A 23816-nucleotide genomic window follows, 5' to 3' on the forward strand; every position below is an offset into this window, starting at 1 on the left:
AGGATGTGAAACAGAAGTATATTATACATCTACAAAGTAAAAAAAAACTGACAACCACTACCCAACTCATCCAGTCTTAAGATTTGAATTTTTTTTAATTTTATTGGCATTAAGGAAACACAGCAGCTTTTAATAGGTTACATATGGACAAATGTAAATAAAAAGTAAAGCTGTAGTGTTTCTTAAATTAAATTACAAATGTTAGGCTCAGATGTCAGTTTCATTGATTTGGCCATTTATATGCGTTACCATCCATGGAGCTGAATCACTCTGGCTGTAACTGCAAATTCAACACAAACTGGCACTATGAAATCCAGCATCATTTTAGCTCATCTTCAATCGGTCAGGGGTGTGTGTGTGTTATACCTAAATATATTTATTTATATACACATACATACACACACAGAAAGATGTTCTGATGTGTTTTGGAGGTGTCCTGACCTCAAGAAAGATTATAGTACAGAAGACATGATGTGCCAGGCTGTGCTTAATTTGGTCCAGTATTTCAAAGATAAATGGAGTTTTCCTCAAAACCCACTAAACAAAAAAACAGCCTGAAAATTTAAACCGAAACGATGAAGCTCCATTATGGGCATTTAAGTAAAAATGGCCATTTTGTATAGCCTAAGACAAACTGATTTAACATATAACAAAATATTTAATATGGCCTCAACCCTGCCTATGAATGTTGTATTCAATTGATGATTAAGAATTAAGAAGAGCAGGTTTGGACTGGTTAAAATACAGTAGAATCTACTTTCCACAGGGAAATGAGAATGCTTTTCAACATTTTAAACATTAAAAAGTGTGCACATTACACTGTTATTTTACCCATCACCATTTCTGTTTTCGCACCATCCTTGAGTTTAACGTTCTGCCGTTCACCACAGTGGCTTCCGATCCCCAAAGAGTCTCTTACCCAATCTCCATCTGGTCCCTTAGAGCCCGTTCAAACTAGGGCCACAGTCTAGTCTTATGTTGTAGTTTTTTTCTCATTTGGAAGTCAACACCAGGGCTTACCTGTGGCCAGGGTGAGCGTCTCTGGTACACACTCAAACACAGGACAGGACACCAAGGTGTTAAACACACAATGGGAATCGTCCTATTCCAGCAGTTGTAGCACAAAGTCTTTTTGTTTGGGGGGCGAGGAGCTCAATTGAGCTGGATTTGAAGGTCCTCGCCATACTTGCGCAGATATTTGTCATGGTTGTGGTTGACGGACCAGAGAGGGGGCAAATGGCGGGGCTTCATGCTGGTCAGAAAGTGTTGTCGCCAGCAGCGCTCCAGCTCCATCAGGCCACGCAGACCGTGCTCAGCGTACGCCTGCACTACCTTCAGTCCATGTGGAACATAACTCTCATTAAAGATCCTGCAAAGGTAAAAAAGACATCAACTTTCAGAGGCCTTACAGAACTCGAAAACCACTGTCCAAATCTTCACATTCTTATTTATGTACATTAACATATGAACGACAACACACAGATCTGGTGTTCAGCATTTTGGCCAAACTAGTTGTATCTGTACTGTACTGTATTGTAAGAAAACCCCCAATGCCAAGTGCACCATTTATACAGTTGCTTAATGTTTATACAATTACTGCCTCAGGAATCTGACTCGTAGTGCAAAATAAAACTGGTAAACATTACATGAATTTACATTAAAGTCCCCCTGTAGTCAAGTTTACCCCTTCTCTTTACTCCCCAGCTCCATAGCATAGTTAATGATATGCTAAAGCCCGCCCGCACGTTGATCTGATTGGTTACAAGACAGTTTAATGATGTAAGGAACACCGGTTTAAAGGAGAAAATACTCAGCAATGGTGTTGACTTATGCTTTAAAACAAACCATTTGCAAATGCACATTAAAAACAGGAGCACATAGACATAAAAACAACATTAAAAACTTAATTTTCACCACAGGGGAACTTTAAAGTAGGGACACACAATTTTGATCTAGAGACCAGAGCCTGGTTGCAATAAACCCCTTAAAGGGACACTTCAACCATTTGCATTAAGTTTTTTATCGTTAGAAACCCAGTCATATTTTTGAATGGTCGTGCATTATTCCCTCATTTTCCGCTGAGACGGGAGAAATAAGGATTTCAGTGTTGCAGTTCCAGCTTATAATGATGTAAAAATCATCATTTTGCATTATTCTAAGCAGGAAGTCCCATACCTTCGTAGAGGGGTTGAGACTCCAAACACTCGTTCCTAATTTTTCCAGGGGGTGGGACCCACTCACACTACAGACCTATTACAGATTAGTGGGTGGGACTTCACTTTCTGAAACTAAAAACAATATCCTCCATCTTGTTTGGAAGCTAAGCTAACAGACGCTGTGGAGCTAGATGTGAAGTTACAATGGCGAAATCTAGCTACTCAATATGATATGGAAGAAGAGGATTTTGAAAGTCTGATGCTCTAATCAGATGTTTGTGGCTACTTTTACGAGCCGCAATATATCGAAGAGCAGCTGAGGCAGATGGAGGATGGAGGAACAGGAAGCGGCTGCTGAGGCAGAAGACCTGCCTGTCGCAGACGAGTAGCCCAGACTGGCTCGAGCTGGGGCGGACTGGTGGTGCCTATGCTCTCACTGTGCACCTACAGACACAGAGATAGAGTCTGTCTGCTGCAAAGCATTTAAACGATGGCAATTTCTCCTGGACGAAATCTCTGAATCAGACTAGGACATGGACATTTGTGTTGTGAACCATCCTAGTTTCTCACCGCATCTGTTCTGACTGAACATCCCGGTATCATGCAACAATTCACCATTTCGAAAGAAATACAAACGAGGAGTAATTCACTAATGAGTTTGCCAACTAACTAGATATTTTGTGTGACATTAATTTCAAGCTATGGTGGTAGCTAGCCTTGTAGACGGAAGAGTGATTTCTCTGATAGGCGGATACCTCATAGGCGCTGTTCTGGATTAGTGGGAGTGGCTTGTGGAGCTTTGCTATGTGATGCATTGTGGGATTTGTCTTTAATACAAATGTGCCCTAAAGTAATTTTCTGTCTTTCCTCTGTCAAGGCACCAAATTTGAAATTTATTTTACATTTCGACTACATATATGACTCACTTCCAATAGAGATTAATGTTGAAATGGGTGAAATGCTCCTTTAAGTTAAGAAAAAGCTTAAGGATATTTTGATATATTTAGATTAATCGAGTAATCAGATTTTTCCCAATATCGTATATAAAGTAAGTACTCATGGTTGTATTGAACAATACTGTTAAAATACATAATGTAATAGTATATGGGCTGTTTTATACAGCAAGAGAGACAGATATGCATTAAAATATGCAATAACAACATCCAAATTAGGTAAGTCAGAACTTTGTTTGGCTACTTGCGAACAATATCTACTTTGCCCTGCCCTCGAACACAGCAGTTGTAACTGAGGTCTGGAAGAGTTTGGGTCGTGCTGCATTTGACACGGGAAAATTGAAGCCATCATTACTGTTCGTATCACTGTGAATCAAGCGTATGGATGGCGTGGTGGTGAGGGAATTTTTCCACCAGTTAATCGATGTGTGACAACACTGGTAATAGTACCGGGGAAGAGGCGGTAAATCGAAAGAGAAAGTAAAATGCGCACAGCCATTCATAACAGTGCGGAGCAAAGTGAGCGTTATCAATCAATTTATATGAAAGTTGAGCTCAGAAAGGGGAGATTCAGATATGGTAATAGGTTGACCAATCACAACAGACTGGGCCATCTGACTAATCAGAGCATTGGAGGCTCTTGAAAAGGAGGGGTTTAGAGAGACCGAACCCTTGATTAAACTGTGAGAAAAGCTGATACTGCAATGTATATTATGACTTTGGATGCATGTAGTCCTATTGTCGGAGATCTCCAAAACAAATTTAGCAACCTTTAAAATAGGATCCTGGGGTTCTTTAAAACTAATTTTAGCTGTCTGTTTTACATTTCCGTAAAACGGCCATTTCCTGTCCATTAAAATGACTTCTTAAACGACTCAGACCAACCACTTTACAAATATTTTATCCCTGTCTTCTGGCCGTAGGTATAGGTTACCGATGTGTAGAAAGGCCAGGTATAGTAAGAGTTTTGTTCATCTATCTATACGAGCTCTAAACACATAAGAAATCGGCCATTGATGCGTCACTTACGTAGCCTAGAAATCTAGACGCACCCTAGCGGCAGCAACATTTGCAACCAGTGTAGTCTAGCAACTCTCCGGTGGCTTTCGAGCTGGAAAAACCAAACTCTAGTCAGGCCAATCACATCGTGTATAGAGTTGGTGGGCGGGCTTAATATAATGACGGCAGGGATGTGACGGTTCCGCGTGAATTCCGAGCTACTTGAAAACAAAGATGATGACCACTGCTGCTGACGAACAGCGGCCTTTCGAATCGGCTTTGGCCGCGACTCTGGAGGACTTGGAGTTAAGCTTTTCTTTGAGAAAAGAACAAAGAACGGCACTTAAGTCATTCTTAAGGAAAAATGTGTTCGGAATTGAGACGACTGGATACGGCAAAAGTTTATTATATCAACTAGCTCCGCTGGTGGGAAAACGCATGGGACTCATTCAGCCACAACCGTTCGTTGCTCTGGTTGGTTGTAGCGCATGCCATTGGTGAGTTTCCAGACCTAACATCTTGATGTGGGTCTAGCTTGCCAGGCTATCACTTATGCTCTCTTGTTGTAGTTTTTTTGTGATGTCAGCGACTATTTTTGATGTCAGCGACTATTTTTGATGATATTATGATATGTTTATAATTTAACATGTTATGGGTGTTTGTGTTTATGTACGCATCTACGGAGGAAACAAATTTCCTCTCAAGGACAAATAAAATCTATCCATCTATTATGTATGTGTTTTTTGGTCGAAATAAGATACGCAAAGACAACACTCGCAAAGGAATCTAACCTGGTTTCCAACGCTGCAGCTTTCTGAAGCATCTCTTGTGTGACATCCTGCTGTCCGCTGCAGAAGAAGCTCTGGATGACTGACAGGAGCTCCTCTTTTCTGGATTGGGGCATGCCATTGCTGGAGCTGAGGAGAGCCCGTGAGGCCGAGCGCACCCGCCGCCGGTCCGAGTTCTCGAGCAGCCGAATCCCCTCCTCACAGCCCTGTGGAGCGGAGTGATCCTCCGCCAGCTGCTGCTTCAGGAGTCCGTCGTACACGTTTGAGGCCGCGTGACACGAGGTGCACAGCAGCAGTATGTCGTGCGAGTTGTGGTCCTTCATCTCAGCCGGGAAGTGGCGCCTATACTCGTGTGGGACAATGTTCTTCCTGGGTTAAAATGGACAAACAGAATTGTTGAGAAGACAAGTCCCACTTTCAAAACACACTCAAGAATCACAGTAAACTAGTGTTGTCAAAAGTACGCTGTTGAGTGGAATTGTACACACCTCTGATTGGCCATGGTGTTCAGGAGCTGATCAAATATGTCTGTGATTGGCTACAATGATCAGCGCTTCAAAAACGTTGTAAATATACATCAATGACACTCTTCACCGAGGCTTGCACAGATACACACAGGAGCGTTTGAAAGCAGGACCGGTCCACTGATAGATGCTTGTGCTTTCAAACACTCCCGCTCATCATGCTTTCAAAACACTTTCAAACGCTCCCGTGTGTTGATCATTGTAGCCAATCACAGACATATCCGATGAGCGCATGAACACAATGGGTAATCAGAGGAGTTTATGATTCCGCTCAACGCCTCACATTTTTAAAATTTCAGTACCAACTTGGTACAGAAGTCAGTACTTTTGACAACTCTATAGGAAACACGAGACAAACCTGATGTAAGACTCTGCTTTCCCACACACCACACAGAGATTCTCTTTGGCTGTGAGATAGTAGTCTTTCTGCGAGTCGGGACGCCCTGACGGCTCAAACAGCAGCCGGACAATGAAGGGATCTTCACTGACCAATTCTGAGATTAAATTATGTACAGATCACACTTTAATAAATTATATTAGACATTATACAAAGAATATTTTTAACCTGAATGCTAATTGGTCAATACACTGTTCTACTAAAACCATCTTCTCACTCTCTCTGACAAGTGACAGACTGTAAGTTGCCTTGTCTAAAATCGCTCACTTGTTATAGTGCACAATATAAGCAACGAGATGAACGAGATTAAGTGAGGAATTCGGACACTGATGCATTACATCGCATCAGAGAGCTGTCGCAGAAACTGTCACATATATTTATCCTACATGTATCTTACTTCATAAATAGATAACAGTCATAGTTAGTTTATCCTACATGTATCTTACTTCATAAATAGATAACAGTCATGACTTTAGTTTATACACACCTCCATGCCAGCTTTAGTTTAATTAATGTTATATTAATGCTATAAATATAGATTTTCCATGGTTAACCTTGTGTTCAAACTAACCATGAATAGAAAAACTCACATCAAAAATAAACATCAATAAGTGTACATTTGTACATTAAGTGTATGTACAAATGGCTCTATGAGAAATGCCCAACTACAACCCCAAATCAGAAAAAGTTGGGACATTTTGTAAAATGCAATTAAATCAAGAATCTGTTATTTGCTCATTCTTTTTAACCTTTTATTAGCTGACAAAAGTACAAAGAAACGTTTTCCAATGTTTTCACTGACCAGCATATTTGTATTTTGTAAATATGAACAAATTTTGATTTTGATGGCTGCAACACACCCCAAAAAAGTTGGGACAGAGACCAAATAAAAGTGAAAAGACTATCCAAATTAGATCATCCAACTATTTTGAAACAGTCCACAATGAGCAGGTGAATTGGTAATAGTTTAGGGTATCGGGTATGTAAAAGTGCTTCTCAGTCTTTTTAAGCAAAGATGGGTCATGGCTCATCACTTTGTGCCAAATATCATGAGAGATTTGTCAAACAATTAAAAAAATCACATTTCTCAATGCAAGATTGCAAAGCATTTATGCCATTCATCATCTTCCATACATAATATTGTCACAAGATTCAGGGAATCTGTGAAGGTACCATTGACATGGAGGCATGTATTTGGATTGTACACAGACAAAAACTGCCATCAAGATGACATCTTTCCTGGGAAGCAAGACAGTGCCAGGCCTCATTCTGCACATGCTAAAACTGAGTGGTTTCTAGACACTCTGCACTATAGAAGGGATGTGCCTGCCTGTTTACTGCAGTCCAGATCTGTCTCTTATGGAAAATGTATGATGACCCATCATGAAAAGGAGAATCAGGCAATGATGACCACAGACTGTTGAGCGGCTGTTTTGTATCAGACAAGATTGGGCAAATATTCCACTATCAAGACTCCAACAATTTGTATCCTCAACTCCCAAATGATTAAAAAGTGTAATTAAAAGGAAAGGTGAAGTGACACAGTGGTAAACATGTCTCTGTCCCAACTTTTTTGGGGTGTGTTGCAGCCATCAAAATCAAAATTTGTTCATATTTACAAAATACAATTATGTTGGTCAGTGAAAACATTGGAAAACTTTTTTTTGTACTTTTGTCAGTTAAAAAAAGGTTAAAAAGAATGAACAAATAACAGATTCTTTATTTGAATTGCATTTTACAAAATGTCCCAACTTTTTCTGATTTGGGGTTGTACAGGTCCTTCTCAAAAAATTTGCATATTGTGATAAAGTTCATTATTTTCCATAAAGTTCATTATTTTCCATAATGTAATGATAAAAATTAAACTTTCATATATTTTAGATTCATTGCACACCAACTGAAATATTTCAGGTCTTTTATTGTTTTAATACTGATGATTTTGGCATACAGCTCATGAAAACCCAAAATTCCTATCTCAAAAAATTAGCATATTTCATCCGACCAATAAAATAAGTGTTTTTAATACAAAAAAAAGTGTCAACCTTCAAATAATTATGTTCAGTTATGCACTCAATACTTGGTCGGGAATCCTTTTGCAGAAATGACTGCTTCAATGCGGCGTGGCATGGAGGCAATCAGCCTGTGGCACTGTTGAGGTGTTATGGAGGCCCAGGATGCTTCGATAGCGGCCTTAAGCTCATCCAGAGTGTTGGGTCTTGCGTCTCTCAACTTTCTCTTCACAATATCCCACAGATTCTCTATGGGGTTCAGGTCAGGAGAGTTGGCAGGCCAATTGAGCACAGTTATACCATGGTCAGTAAACCATTTACCAGTGGTTTTGGCACTGTGAGCAGGTCCCAGGTCGTGCTGAAAAATGGAATCTTCATCTCCATAAAGCTTTTCAGCAGATGGAAGCATGAAGTGCTCCAAAATCTCCTGATAGCTAGCTGCATTGACCCTGCCCTTGATAAAACACAGTGGACCAACACCAGCAGCTGACATGGCACCCCAGACCATCACTGACTGTGGGTACTTGACACTGGACTTCAGGCATTTTGGCATTTCCTTCTCCCCAGTCTTCCTCCAGACTCTGGCACCTTGATTTCCGAATGACATGCAAAATTTGCTTTCATCCGAAAAAAGTACTTTGGACCACTGAGCAACAGTCCAGTGCTGCTTCTCTGTAGCCCAGGTCAGGCACTTCTGCCACTGTTTCTGGTTCAAAAGTGGCTTGACCTGGGGAATGCGGCACCTGTAGCCCATTTCCTGCACACGCCTGTCCACGGTGGCTCTGGATGTTTCTACTCCAGACTCAGTCCACGGCTTCCGCAGGTCCCCCAAGGTCTGGAATCGGTCCTTCTCCACAATCTTCCTCAGGGTCCGGTCACCTCTTCTCGTTGTGCAGCGTTTTTTGCCACACTTTTTCCTTGCCACAGACTTCCCACTGAGGTTCCTTGATACAGCACTCTGGGAACAGCATATTTGTTCAGAAATTTCTTTGTGTTTTACCCTCTTGCTTGAGGGTGGCGATGATGGCCTTCTGGACAGCAGTCAGGTCGGCAGTCTTACCCATGATTGCGGTTTTGAGTAATGAAACAGGCTGGGAGTTTTTAAAAGCCTCAGGAATCTTTTGCAGGTGTTTAGAGTTAATTAGTTGATGCAGATGATTAGGTTAATAGCTAGTTTAGGGACCCTTTTCATGATATGCACATTTTTTGAGATAGGAATTTGGGTTTTCATGAGCTGTATGCCAAAATCATTCAAACAATTACGCCAAGTATTAAAACAATAAAAGACCTGAAATATTTCAGTTGGTGTGCAATGAATCTAAAATATATGAAAGTTTAATTTTTATCGTTACATTATGGAAAATAATGAACTTTATCACAATATGCTAATTTTATGAGAAGGACCTGTATGTTCTTCAGCAAGGATGGCATTCTTCAGTGAAAACTATTTTTATTGCCTAGTAGAGCATATGAAACAACAATCTATGATTTCCTTGTAGACTTTAAAAATAAATACTAAAGATAGAATGACATAAAATCCACTTTTAGATAATATTTTTAAAGAATGTTTTTCTTTTTTCACTGTAATGATAATGGTTATTGTAGTATAATTGATATAAAAATAAAACTGAATAAAATATTAAACTATATACTTTGTTTTTGAGTTTCAGTAATTTATAGCATGTCATTTTTTTTTAAAATGTCTATTATATTGTTTAGTTCTTAGATTTAGTTTTTAAACTGAATAAAAATGATAAATGTTGCCTTGGTAAATAGCTGAAATAAAATGTTCGTTTTTTATATTTTTTATTTTATTTCAATTAATGAAAAGGACACCTTAAAATAAAATGTAACCCTTTTTTGCGATTCTGGCCCACTTCAATATTACATAATTGTAAAAATACTAAACGGTTATGCTTTATTTTAAGGTCTAATTGTTATAGAGTATTTATACATTTAATTACGGAGTAATATTAATTAACATACTATAGGGTTAGTTGCATGAAATTATACCAATTAACTGTTATTACTACAGTAAGTACATGTAATATGTAACAAACACTGTACAATTTTTACTTCATTGCTATCATAAGCAAACTACTTTGTAACACTGATTATTACACATGGTGATGGGGAAAATGCATTTCTACTATGCATTTATAATTTCCACATTTATAACTGTGTACCTCCTATACCCTTTTCCAGGTACCATTTTGCTTTCTTCTTGTCACATGTGCAGAGTGGCTGACCATCAGGAGCATGAAGGAAACAGTTATCATAAAGGGGTGATTTCCTGAATGAAGACAAAAAGCACATTAGTCACAGCATGTCCTGAAAGTTTTGATCCAAATATCTAAAACATGACAAATTGTAATGCTTTGTGCAAGAGCTTTGTTGTAGGGCTATAAAACTATTAATCACATCCAAAATAAAAGTTTGTGTTTACATAATATATGTGTATTGTTTAATTTTTCATATAATTTGTATATATAAATACACACACACATGCATGTATATATTTAAGAAATATTTGCATGTATAGACATTTATTTATATCATTTTTTTCTTAAATATAAACATGTATGTGTGTGTATTTATATATACAAAATAATTATACACCCTACACACATTATTTAAACAAACTTTTATTTTGGATGCGTTTCACAGTATTTTGTATTCTCAACTTCAACACTATTTTGAAAGATTAGTCGTAAATTTCATTTTCTTTAGTCAGATGCATTTCTATCATGACAAATTAGAGGAATATCAACCAGTTGTTTCATTACCTGGCCGAGTAACCGATGCCTAGTGGTTTGCGTTTGTTTCGCCGTGGGTCTGGAACTTGCTGGTCTCCAGACTCAGGACTCTCCACTGTGGACTTTCGGCTCCGCCGCCGCCTCTCCCCTTCTTCCCCCTCTCCACCACTAGAGCGCCCTCTAAAGGGCACATCCACCAGCCCCTGACAACAGGCTGCCAGCGGAACGAACACAGCTTCACCCTCAGTGGGCGGACGGGGCTCTTTGCTCATCCCCAGCAGGTGGAGGAACAGGGCTATAGAGATCTGGGCATCATGTGCTGCATAGGTCATCTGGTGGATACAGTATAAGACAATAAAGATATAGTGCTAACACTTTACAATAAGGTTAATTAGCTAACATTAGTTGATGTATTAACTAATATGAACTAACTATGAGCAATACATTTGTTAGAATATTTATTAATCTTTGTTAATGTTATTTAATAAAAATACAGCTGTTCGTTGTTTATGTCAGTTCACAGTGGATTAACTAATGTTCACAAATACTACCTTTGATTTTAATAATGTATTAGTAAATGCTGTAGAAGTGCAGTTCATTATTAGTTCATGTTAACTAAGGTAGTTAACTACTGAAACTTATTGTAAAGTGTTACCGATATAGTTTATACAATTGTAAAATGTGCAAAAGAATTGTCCACACGACAACTATAACAGCGCAGAGGAATGAGATCACTGGAATCACTTTCAGAACGATTTTTTTCAACTAATAAACATTTACTGCCAACCCGTTGGCTAAACGTCTGGTGCATATGGCAGACTTTACTGGAAACGCTTCAGGTATTTCAAAGTCATTATCTGATTGGTTGAATTCAACAGGATGTCCGGGAGACGTGTGTGCATGTTCTTTAACAGTCCGCCTGAAAAATAAAGATTGACGCCAAACCCCCTCATGGAAGAGGAAAGCTGTTTACAACTGTGACTGAGCGTTTATCAGGATCAACTAAACGTTGGATTTTCAAAAGCATGTAAAGTTCACGGCATACACTCTTTTAAAATACGTTCAAGACACACCGGTCTATTATTGTAGGGACATCGACGTTACATTTTCATGCCCCTAAACATGATGTGGAACAAAACAAACTGTGATTGGTTGCTTTACATGTCAGTCAAACGGCCTCTGGGTGATCCTTGGCCAATAAAAGCTGCGATGGATTCCAGACCTTCTGCTGTCAGTCTGTAGGTCTGGCTGCGCGAGACTAGAATCCCCCCTGTTTTAAGAGCTTGAGCATTTAAATGCTAATTCACACTTAGGGGTGTCGTGGTGAAGGAATTTCCCTTGCGATAATTTTGAGTGACTCTATAACGCAATGTGGTAGCATTGCCATTTATTTATTTTGATTAATTTATATTTATTTGTTACTATATAAATAAATGTTACGATGTGGTCAGCATGCACAAAAACCAGGACATTTTCAGTAACCAGTTTAACCAAAACTAAACAGTGTTTAGTTCATTCAACGAACACATTCGAAAACGCTGATTTATTAAAAGATAAATGTAATGCAATAAGGTGTAAATTATTTTTAACTTTGAGCTTTTCAAGATTCAGCTGACCAGCAATGGGTCTCATGGGTAACGCTGAAGCTGGTGCTTCACTTAATAGAGACCAATGGCATTGATTCAATGCGTGACTCGCTGACTTTCTTCTCCGCAGCTTCCTCGTGCAGTTGATGCTGACCAGCGCTGTCGCTGACGCCATTCATGGTAAATACCCTTAAACGTTAAAAGGATACGACAAATATTTCGCTTTCCTTTGGACATGGCAACCTTTTCACGAATATATGACTTGACCTCAAAGACAGACGCAGGTAATTGCACATGCTCAGTCGATCTCTCATTCACTGTCTGTTTAAGCTTAAAGGTTGTATCAGCGATTGTGGGTGACGTCACTTCTGTTTGTGTTTGAAGCGAGATCCCAAACAAACCAAGTTAGCTCGCCCCTCCCTCAACGAATTCCAATTTGTCAGAATCAACTCACTAACATGCAAATTGTGAGTTAGCGCCAGCTAACAAACGCAACTCACACACTAAATCCCTACAATCTGATATTTACTCTGTTCAGCATAATGTCGCCTACGTTAGCTAGAGCTACCCAAGTTTAGTCGAGCTGCACTCATTTTTGTTTTCCAAGAAGGATTATTTTCACACAGTTCACATCCAAAAAAGTCAGCACTAGCAGCTACTCACCTGTCCAGAAGAAACAGTGCAACCTCAGCGTACGATTTAAATTAAGTTCTTTAAGTTCCCTCCACCTTTCAAAAGCCTTCTCGATAATTATTCGTGTCTTGGAATAAACACGATGGTTTATGGCAAGCCGTTTTAGCTTAAATTGTACCCAGCCTTACAGAAACTAGTAAGAATTAGAGAGCTCTACAAATGAATTGTTACTAGTAAGAATTGAATTAGAGAGATCTGTAATTAAAAATGAATGGAAGTCAATGGAGACATATGACTAGTAAAAATTAATTTGTAGAGCTCTCTAATTGGAATTGTTACTAGTAAGAATTGAATTGTAGAGCTCTCTAATTGAATTCTTACTAGTAAAAATGCAATTACGACGAGTAAGGCTGGGTACAATTTAAGCTAAAACGGCTTGCCATATTAGAGAGCTCTCTAATTTAATTAAAGAGCTCTGCAATTGAGTTCTTACTAGTAAGAACTGAATTAGAGAGCTCTCTAATTGTAATTGTTACTAGTCATAATTGGATTAGAGAGCTCTCAAAGGCTGCGTTTACACTTAGCATTAACATGCGATCACGTGATCCGATCAAGCAGATCGGATCATTAGCCAATCAGGACAAGTTGCGTTTACATTTGTTCACATTAAGTAACCTCTGTATCTGGATAGCCGATCGGATTTCTGTTTCCTGCATAATATTTAAATAAGGTCTGTGGCATGACACCAGATTAAGAGTAGCCTAAAGATGATACAAATTAAACAATGTCCCAATTGTTTTCACTCACTCACTCACTTTACTTTCTAATGCAATCTCCAGTAATTAGATACAATTAAGTCTTTTGAACGAAGGAATACGTCCAGAGTTGATTATACAAAAATAACTGGGTTGATCATGTTAAACAAGTCACATCATCGATCATCTGGGTTTAAGGTTATAGCGTGCAATGACTATATTGACAGAAATGGGAGATTGATAAATATGCTGAAACAATAAAAACATTCAACATTTAAAACATTAAAAAATTCCGATTATTCGTCTGGCAAAGCAGCGTGCAGCTCTTCATTAAGATTTCATGACTGACTGTGACTGTCGATCACCTCGTTCAGATAATGTAGCACATTTTAAATGAAAAATAACACGCATAGTATCATGTAAGTCTAAATAAACTGTTTTAAAGATAGACGTTTATCGTAAGGTTCAAATAAGTTTAATTTCTTGTCTAAACTGCGTCTGGCCATTATTTTCTGACAGCCACGTGGGGAGACTGGGCGGGAATTTAAATTACGTCCACCTGTGAATGCAGACACAATGGCTGGATTGTGTTTACATTACACTGAGATCCGATAACAATGCGTCCTCGACTAACTCCGAACCTGGACACACTGATCGGATAACATTCCGATCAGATGTGCGTTTACACTTGTCTTTTCAATGTGTATGTGGACAACATCCGGATACAGGTCACATGTTAATGCCAAGTGTAAACGCAGCCTAATTTAATTCTTACTAGTAAGAATTAAATTAGAGAGCTCCGTAATTAAAAATGAATGGAAGTCAATGGAGACATATGACTAGTAAAAATTAATTTGTAGAGCTCTCTAATTGTAATTGTTACTAGTAAGAATTGAATTAGAGAGCTCTCTAATTGTATTTTTACTAGTAAGAATTGAATTAGAGAGCTCTCTAATTGTAATTGCTACTGGTAGGAATTGAAATGTAGAGCTCTCTAATTGAATTCCTACTAGTAATAATTGCATAAAAAAGCTCTCTAAATGTAATTCTTACTAGTAAAAACTGATTTGGAGAACCCTCTGCAATTGCATTCTTACAAGTAAGAATTGAATTAGAGCTCTTTAATTCAATTAGAGAGCTCTCTAATTCAATTCTTACTAGTAAAAATGCAATTACGATGAGTAAGGCTGGGTACAATTTAAGATAAAACGGCTTGCCATAATGGTTTTCCTTCGACCTAATCCTCCTCCTCCTCTTGGGGATTGACTCAGACATGTTAAATTTCTCGTTAGTTAGACGCTGGCTTCTTCTTCGCTCAGACTTCCCGTGCAGCCGTGCACGAGCGCAAAACCTCAACAACTCCAACCCCCTGTCGGTGATTGGTTCGAACACTATTTATTTTGGTTTTGGGTGGTTGGTGAACCCAATTGTTTTTGTGTGCAGCCAAGGCTGCCTACTGAGACGCGTTTTTTTGACGGCCTGCTTATGGGGCGGGCAGCTAGCGGATCGTATGGAAAGATTAGATGAATGTGATAATTTATGTTTGGGCCGTTTTTGGGCCTGAAATCGCTGATACAACCTTTAAGTGCAAATCCACGAAGCCTCAGTACAAATCACAATGATAAACAGTCTTGTTATTATTAACTTCAATACACTTGCACAAAGTTCAAAACAAGGGTATAGCCTTGTGAAAAAAGAATATCGTGGTTGCTGCACTTACTTGCATTCCTCTGCGGTTGGCTTGTCAGTTAGCGCGGTACTACAATTTGCGGTTATCGCGACAGCCCTAATCGCCAGTGTTGGGAAAGTTCACTTTCAACATGAACTAGATCAAAGTTCAGTTCATACTTTAAAATTTTGAACTAGCTTATAGTTCTTTTTTTTCATATGTACTGCGAGCTATTATTTTTCAAAATTATTGCCGCAACCCATATAGATCCACAGACAGCAATTATTTTATCGCCGGGCAAAGTTTGCACAAAAATTTAAGATTTTTCCCATCCTCACTGACCTTGTCATAAAACTAATTTAAATGATCATACGAAGCCTCCAGTTTCTGTTCAAGTTATATCGCATCGGCGCCTCCATGTCCTGATTATCTTGTCTGCTATATTTGCTTCTTATTTATTAAATCCAGGCAGGTGGTTGATGAAACATTGATTAAAATTAAGATACAATTTATACAAAACAAAATTCACTTTAAAGAAAGGCTTTATACAAAACAAAACTTAAAGTGGTCAAAATGATGTCTCTCTATATTGCGCATCTTATGATTACGGTTTGAATTGTATTATTGTATTGTAAAACTCATACAGTTCACTTTTCATATAATCAACAGATGAAATGGAAAAAAATAACATTATTTAAACATAAATATGAAATTAACTTTACTTTAATGGCTACAACATGTAGGCCTACAGTACAGAGAAATTTAATGTCGGAGCGAATGCCGTGTCACCGGTAAGCATGTGTGGGGGTGCGTTTTTGGAATAATAATCAAATAATTCCCAGCGATCGTCGAACATTATTTTAGCTTGAAATACCCATCCCTACAAAAAACGAAATGTCTTAATCAGATAAAATACAAGCATCATAGCATAAGAAAGAAATGTAAATAAATAAAGTAATATAAATAAATAAAAAATACATTAAAGTAGGCCTAAATAATAAATAAGGAAATAAAAGAGGCTCAGTAGCTTCTGAAGCACAAACACAAGCATGTAGTCGGCAGTTGTTGTTAGGCTACTGATTTAGCATGTCTGACTAGTCGACACGTGGGGTGATGACAGCATCGTTTCACAAAATATACGGATTGGCCATACACACGAAAGCGCAATGGTGTCGTTTTCAGATTTATCCAATTGGGGACCTGGTTTAAAAAAATGAGCGGTTTCAGTCTCCCAAAACGCCGGATCCGTCTGGACGAACCGCCGATACGATATTTTTTTTTTAACGTATACAGCTAAACGCTTCTCCGTGTGGACAGGGCCTGAGAGTGCTGCCATTCACAGACACCAGAATGAACGAGTTCACAGTAACGTTCATGAGGCAGTAATACCAGAACTGTTCAGCTCACGTTCGCCCAAAATATGAACGAGTTCATCAACTAGCGTTCAATGAACTCGTTCAGGCACAACACTGCTAATCACACTGCGGCGACAGATGGCAACGGGTTTTGTCGGATAAGTTTGTATCCCCTGTTGGAGCTTGTTTTCGCTGATTGAACATGCCGAATCAGCGTTACGGCCGGTCCACATAGAACGTGTTTTTGCTGTTATATGAATTATAACCGTATTTTATGAGTTGACTGTTCCTTTAAAACTACGCTTTATCTCTTTGCTTTGAATGCATGTGCGGGCATTTCAAGTCCTGTGCAGTAAGTGTCAAGACGGGCTACGTCTAGCAACTCACAGGTATCGCACACCAGACGCGTCGCTTTTTTGTATATGAAGGTTTTATGGCATTTATTTCTGCAAAACAAAAGGCTGATTTGATAGGAGGTTGGAGCTGATGTAGGCAGTCATTCTAAGAAGCCTGTGCAAAGAGTTCGAACTAAGTGCCAATATGTAGTTAATGCAGTGATATTTGTGTATATTTTATATGACAGACCTATAGGTTCAGGTGTTTTGTTAATGGCATTTATTCCTGCAAAATAAAAGGCTGATAACTTGAGCTTTGTGATTAAGAAGATTGAACAAATGTAGGCAATACAACCCCATTTCCAGAGAAGTTGGGACATTTTGTAAAATGCAATAAAATCAAGAATCTGTGATTTCTTAATTCAATTTAACCTTTACAAAAGAAACGTTTTCCAATATTTTCACTGACCAACATAATTGTATTTTGTAAATATGAACAAATTTTGATTTTGTTGGCTACAACACACCCCAAAACAATTGGGACAGAGGCATGTTTACCACTGTGTTACTTCACCTTTCCTTTTAATTACACTTTTTAATCATTTTGGAGTTGAGGATACTAATTGTTACAGTTTTGCAAGTGGAATATTCGCCCAATCTTGTCTGATACAAGACAGCCGCTCAACAGTCTGTGGTCATCATTGCCTGATTCTCCTTTTCATGATGTGTCATACTGCAGTCCAGATATGTCTCTTATGGAAAATGTAAGGCAGGCAGGCACATCCCTTCTATGGTGCAGATTGTCTAGAAACCACTCAGTTTTAGCATGTGCAGAATGAGGCCTGGCATTGTCCTGCTTCCCAGGAAAGCTGCCATCTTGATGGCAGTTTATGTCTCTGTACAATCCAAATACATGCCTCCATGTCAATGGTACCTTCACAATAATGCAAGTTACCCATACCGTTTGCAATGATGCACCTCAATACCAGCACAGATGTTTGCTTTTGCACCTGTTACTGGTGAAATTCTGGTTGGTCCCTTTCATCTTTGGGACTGAGAACTCGGTCCATTTTTTTCCAAAAACAAGCTGAAACATGGACTCATCTGACCACAGCACACGTTCACTGTCTTCTAGACCATCTGAGATGAGCTCAGGCCCAGAAAACTCGCCGACATCTACACATAGAACTGATGTAAAGCATTCTCCTTGCGTAACAGAGATTCAAGTGGCATTTCTTGATGCAGCGTCAGACTGTGTTCAGTGAAAACGGTTTTCCAAATTACTCCTGAGCACATGTGGCTGTATTTAACGGATTAGCATTATGGTATCTTGTGCAATGCCATCTGAGGGCTCAAAGGTCATGCACATTCAACAGAGGTCTACTGCCTTACCCAACACAGACTGAGATTTCTCTGAATTCCCTGGATCTTGTGACAATATTATGTATGGAAGATGATGAAAGACAAATTCTTTGCAATCTTGCATTGAGAAATGTGATTTTTTAATTGTTTGACAATTCTATCATGATATTTGGCACAAAGTGATGAGCCATGACCCATCTTTGCTTAAAAAGACTGAGAAGCACTTTTACATACCCGATACCCTAAACTATTACCAATTAACCTGCTCATTGTGGACTGTTTCAAAATAGTTGGATAATCTAATTTGGATAGTCTTTTCACTTTTATTTGGTCTCTGTGCCAACTTTTTTGGGGTGTGTTGCAGCCATCAAAATCAAAATTTGTTAATATTTACAAAATACAATTATGTTGGTCAGTGAAAACATTGGGAAACTTTTCTTTGTACTTTTGTCAGTTAAAAAAATGTTAAATAGAATTGAAAAATCACAGATTTTTGATTTTAATGCATTTTACAAAATATCCCAACTTTTCTGGAAATGGGGTTGTAGTTCTGGTGGATGAAGGGCCCCTCAAGAGGTAAAGCCCAAGGGCCTCTGATAGTCTTAATGCGGCCCTGGTACCCAGGTGAAAGGCTGTATTCCTCACCTGCTCCTGTGTCAACACATCCGCCTCCCAGTCACTGCAGCGTAGCTCCAGAGATTTGTCCAGTGAGATATTCAGCAGGTCTGCAGCCAGAGACTTCAGACTCAAGCCGTTATTCAGCACCGCTTGCCTTCAACACAGTCAACATCACCTCATGTCACCCCGCAAGCGATTTCAAGCTTTACTGACTTACAACTGAAATCATGACTTTTACAGACACCTGCCAACAATTACTGAACACTCAGCTTAAACATCTGAACAAAATTTTAACTGAATTGAGATTGTGTCTATGTTGTAGAGTTAGTGTAAATATCAGTTACTGAACTGAATTGAGTCACTAAACTAAATTGAGCTGAATATTGAATACTGTCTTGTCTTCTGTAGAGTTGCTTATAGCTGGATTGAACTCACAATTGATTAATTTTATAATATAATATAATACACTGTTATTTTCCTGTTCTGTTATTAATCTATATTGCATAAAGCCCTATTTAAATAAATGTGACTTGACACGATAATTTGTAGATAGTACGGCTGCAAAATTTGGGCGAAAAAAAATAAAATTGCGATGTGATTACTTTGAGTTTATATAAGCTCTGTATAATAATAATAATAATAATAAATAAAATATTACTATTGTAATTTCACAGTAAAATAAAAAAATTGAGTATTATTAAATTATTATAATAATTTTGGAAACACTGAATCATGAGCTGTTCCTGTGCCGTGCTTCACTCTGAAACAAGCAGATCATAAGTTTAATTAAAATCTCAGCCTTTGTGATTTAATAAATCATGGTAAGCCATATCGCGATTTTGGTTTCATTTCAGTTAATTGTGATTCGTGCAGCCCTAATAGATAGAGGCAGAATACAAATCTAAACTTAAAACTTTAATCAACTCAAATATTTGAATTGGCTTATAAATTAGAAATGCAGTCATTATTTTATTGTATTCCTGATTATTAATGTTTGATCTGATGTAGAGCTGCACTGTTCTGGATAAAAACTTACCTGTGTTTGTATCCGAACTATAAACTTTTATCCCAGATCTGAATATTCATTGTGATCGTACTTGTCAAAGGTTTGATAGACAGCCGAACCGTTGACATTTTGTAATAAGATCACGTGTGTGTTAGAATCGAGATTGCGATCTTTTAACGATTAATTGTGCAGCTCGAATTTTATTTGTTATGTTGTTTTTATTAATTTATGTTTTATGATGATGTAGAGCACAATGGTCAGCTAGTGTTGTTTTAACTAGTGAACTATAAATAAACTGACTGGTTGACTACTACAGTGATGATTGTAGGATCAAATTGAGGCCTTACCTCTGTCTGAGGGCCAGGTAACGGAGGTCCACGGTGCAACTCAGAGTCAGACCATGATCATGGGTCAGGCGTTTCCCATCCTCATAACATCCCACCCCGACCTTCAGCACACAGGGGTCAGACAGGACCCCCACGAGAGCCTTAGGTAGAGGAATCTGCGCATTACGAAACATCAGCAGTCTGACCAGCATACAGCGGCCGGAGAACGTCGCCAACTGAAGTAAAGAAACCGCACAGCCCTTGCCTTTGACAGACACCTGTGGAAGCAGACAACATCTAGTGAAGGAAAGCACTGATGCTACCAAGACAACATTAACATTTGGTCTAGGGCTGCACGATATTGAAGAAAAATGCAATATGCAATAACATTAAATAATGTGATATTCGATACGATAATGCTTAAAGTGTGTAAAATAAGCTTAAAATATTTAAAATGACAACCTAAATACGTGTTTCACATCAGCATCTCTACAATCCCTACTAATGAAAGCGAACAGCAGTGTTTTACTGTAGAATTAGAAGTGTGTTATTTTAAAATCAGTGTAAACAGGGGGTTTAGGGTTTCAGGAAGGCCTACATTAGGTTTAACAACAGAAACTGAAAAACCAAATGTAAAAATAAAACACTACTTAATTTTCACTGTATGAATTATACTGATTCTTATTAAAGCTACAAAAGTTATTCAGCCAAGAGCAGTGAGTGATTTTCTCTGTCTTTTCTTCATGACCCCAGTTATTGCAAGCTGTTGCTATATGAATTTCGCAATATATACATTTGCGATATTTTGATATATTGTGCAGCCCTAATTTGGTCACATACAGAGCCATGCTTACACGCACGCTTTTTACCCATTCACAGTCCAATCCCAAAACCGGATACACCGAAAGGTCCTTTTGAAACGCAGGCCAAAGCGTTTCCCAGTCGTCTAGAGAACTCACGATCACAGGCGGCACCTCTAACAGTGTTTGTGCATGCAGAAGCTTCTGGGTTTGTGGCGTTGCAGAAGACTCTAGTGAGGGGGTGTTTTCCACTTCTAGCTGGGCTTGTATGGGCTCAGCCGAAGAGGGGCCCTTGAGGGCATTTCTCTTTTGAGTGCGGATGCTTCGCCAGAGGAAAAGACCACCGAGAGTGGCTCCTAACATAGTGGCCACTGCTGCGGTCCATGTGCTCTGCTTGGACATCGTTGCAGTTACCAACTCCCACCTAAAACTGAAAATGATAACACTATTTCAGTAGTCCACTTTAGACATTTTACTAACTATAAGCAAGTTTGCAACTAAGTGTCAACTAGCAGTCATTAGAGTATTAATAGAGTGTATGCTTAAAGGGTTAGTTCACTCAAAAATGAAATCTGAGAGCTTTCTGTTCCTCCATTGACAGTCTACGAAACTACTACTTTGACTCTTCAAAACGGTCATGAAGAGATAGTCAAACTAATCCACATGAATTGATCCATTTAGTCCACATTTTCTAAAGAAACTTGGTCACTAAATGAAGAACATATTTAATTTATTTTATATTCACATAAACATTGATCAGCGAACAAACAGAAACTCAACCGAACCTGCTTGACGCGCAAGAACAAACCTCTTGCTGAAGTTCAAACGTCCTGCACTCAAAAAAATGATTCAAGCCCTTCTTAGAGGTGACACATTTAAATCTAATTTGCTTTATTTAAATATATCTATTTAAGATCATAAGTGTAATATATATTTAATTGGTTTAACTAAAAATGTATTAATAGCTCCACTGAAAAAAAATATTCATTGGATGAACTCAATTAAGTTGTGGGCAGGATTTCCATCCAATAAATATATGTAGCCCCAACTCAAACTGAGTACATCCATTCAACAGAATGTAAATCAGTTAGCCTAACTCATTTGTAATAAATAGATGCAAAAGAATAGAAACGAGAGAGGCTAGCTTATTTTTATCAAATACTTATTACTAACCAGAATTACTTTATTTCTGTCAGACATCTATAAAAGTTTTATTGAGAATTAACAGGGGTTCAACTCTATGTTTTCCATTTGAATTCACCATAACAGTGATCAATGATTCCATTAGTTGGGCTCTTAACTCTTATTATATCTATTGACTTTTTTGGCTGCTGTGACAATGTGTTTGTTAAACACATTTGGAGCAGCAAAGAATGCTAAAGTGAAATGACATCAGCTGATGATGGTTAACGGTTAATAGTTTTATAATCATCATGAAGCAGACTGATTCACTGAGGTATTTTAATCTAACAATTATGTTTTTTTTTCACAACAAACCCTGTGTTACTGCAGCATGAGATCAAGCATTATTATAACAATAAGTTTGAAGACTTTAACGAACATGAACACAAGAAATCAGTTTCTGATGACACACACAGACATCAACAATCAGCGTATGAATCTCAACAATATATGAATATAATTAGGCGAGTGATACTAATTGTATACAGTTTAGTTAAGTAAAAATAGCAATTGTGCACATATTCAGGAAAAACAGCACTCTTACTCGTATAAATCATGGGTATACAAATCAACAACTCATTGAGGGGCATTCTTTTGCCCCATATCTTACATTTTGGTAGCATTTTTGCTCCAAGCTTCCATTTATTTCATTTACGACCCCATGAATGAACCTAAGCAATAGGATATATTAGTCTACCATCATTTACTATAATAACAAAAGCTTTTTTTTTTTTACTATGTTTTTGTGGTTGTTGTTAACAGCACTGGCTAACACAAAGTTACAACAGCAGTTTTATTGTAATGACTGAGATTTTGGCAGAAACCATTAAATGGCCTAACGTTACGTTAAATTACTGCAAAGGTGCAGACAGAACACAAATTAACAACGCTACTGTTGTTTTATGTAAAAACCATGCAAACACAACTATGACAAAGGACCTGCCTTATTAATGACACTTCTTAATTATTTTGTGTAGAATATATTACTCTTTAAAAACCTATTGTGCATTTGTGAAAACATTTACGATTAACGTTATTTAAAAGCAGATACATTTCGACCTAAACTGAAACAGCGCTTTAATGAGGAGTTCATAGTGCATTCAGACAACGAATTAATGACTTTACTCCGTGATTGTCAAAGATGTAATGCTTTATTCTAACGGATTGTTAGGACTCGCACATCTAATTAAACCACTATGTAACGTGTCATTCTCGTGTGAATGTTGCAGAGGATTTACGTACCTGAAGACTGAATAAAAGTCAGTATAATGAGCGAATATTACCATTCACTGTCACACACTCTTATGATGAACAGCTGCACTGCTTCTTCTTCGCTAGTTTTCTTTAATCAGCGCTCGCAGAAATCATCTGCGCCACAGCGCCACCAATGCACCATCTCAAGAAAACTGCCAATATCACCTCAACCGAAAAAGCAAACACATTGTGCATAAAGAAAATGAATGCTGTTTTGCAACCTTTTTAGCCATTTTGAAATAATTTTCAGAAAATTAAGCACAACATCTACAATTACTGTAATGCATCTATAGTCATTTTATTTGCATGGATTTTGTGTATTTTGCATTACATTAGGTGAACAACTTGCAATG

General features: G+C 38.1%; 1 protein-coding gene across 4 annotated transcripts; it reads right to left on the reverse strand.

Annotated features, from left to right (window-relative positions):
- Positions 1–69: 69 nt before the first annotated feature.
- exd2 (exonuclease 3'-5' domain containing 2) lies at positions 70–23561 on the reverse strand. Of its 4 annotated transcripts, none has more exons than XM_077238583.1 (9): positions 23452–23561; positions 21097–21457; positions 20249–20505; positions 18923–19049; positions 10613–10914; positions 10013–10119; positions 5779–5914; positions 4900–5265; positions 70–1369 (listed from the first exon to the last, which is right to left on the reverse strand). In XM_077238583.1, the coding sequence occupies exons 1-9, from the start codon at positions 23493–23495 to the stop codon at positions 1153–1155; spliced, it is 1917 nt and encodes a 638-aa protein (XP_077094698.1). In that variant the 5' UTR covers positions 23496–23561; the 3' UTR covers positions 70–1152. The 4 variants fall into 4 exon arrangements, with proteins under 4 accessions (XP_077094698.1, XP_077094697.1, XP_077094696.1 ...); XM_077238582.1 differs by having other exon boundaries at positions 21088–21457; XM_077238581.1 differs by having other exon boundaries at positions 21082–21457.
- Between the last annotated feature and the right edge of the window lie 255 nt (positions 23562–23816).

The sequence above is a fragment of the Siphateles boraxobius genome, unplaced genomic scaffold (assembly GCF_051911475.1).
Source record: "Siphateles boraxobius isolate OS27281-9 unplaced genomic scaffold, OSU_SipBor_1 22, whole genome shotgun sequence".
Classification (NCBI taxonomy): domain Eukaryota; kingdom Metazoa; phylum Chordata; class Actinopteri; order Cypriniformes; family Leuciscidae; genus Siphateles; species Siphateles boraxobius.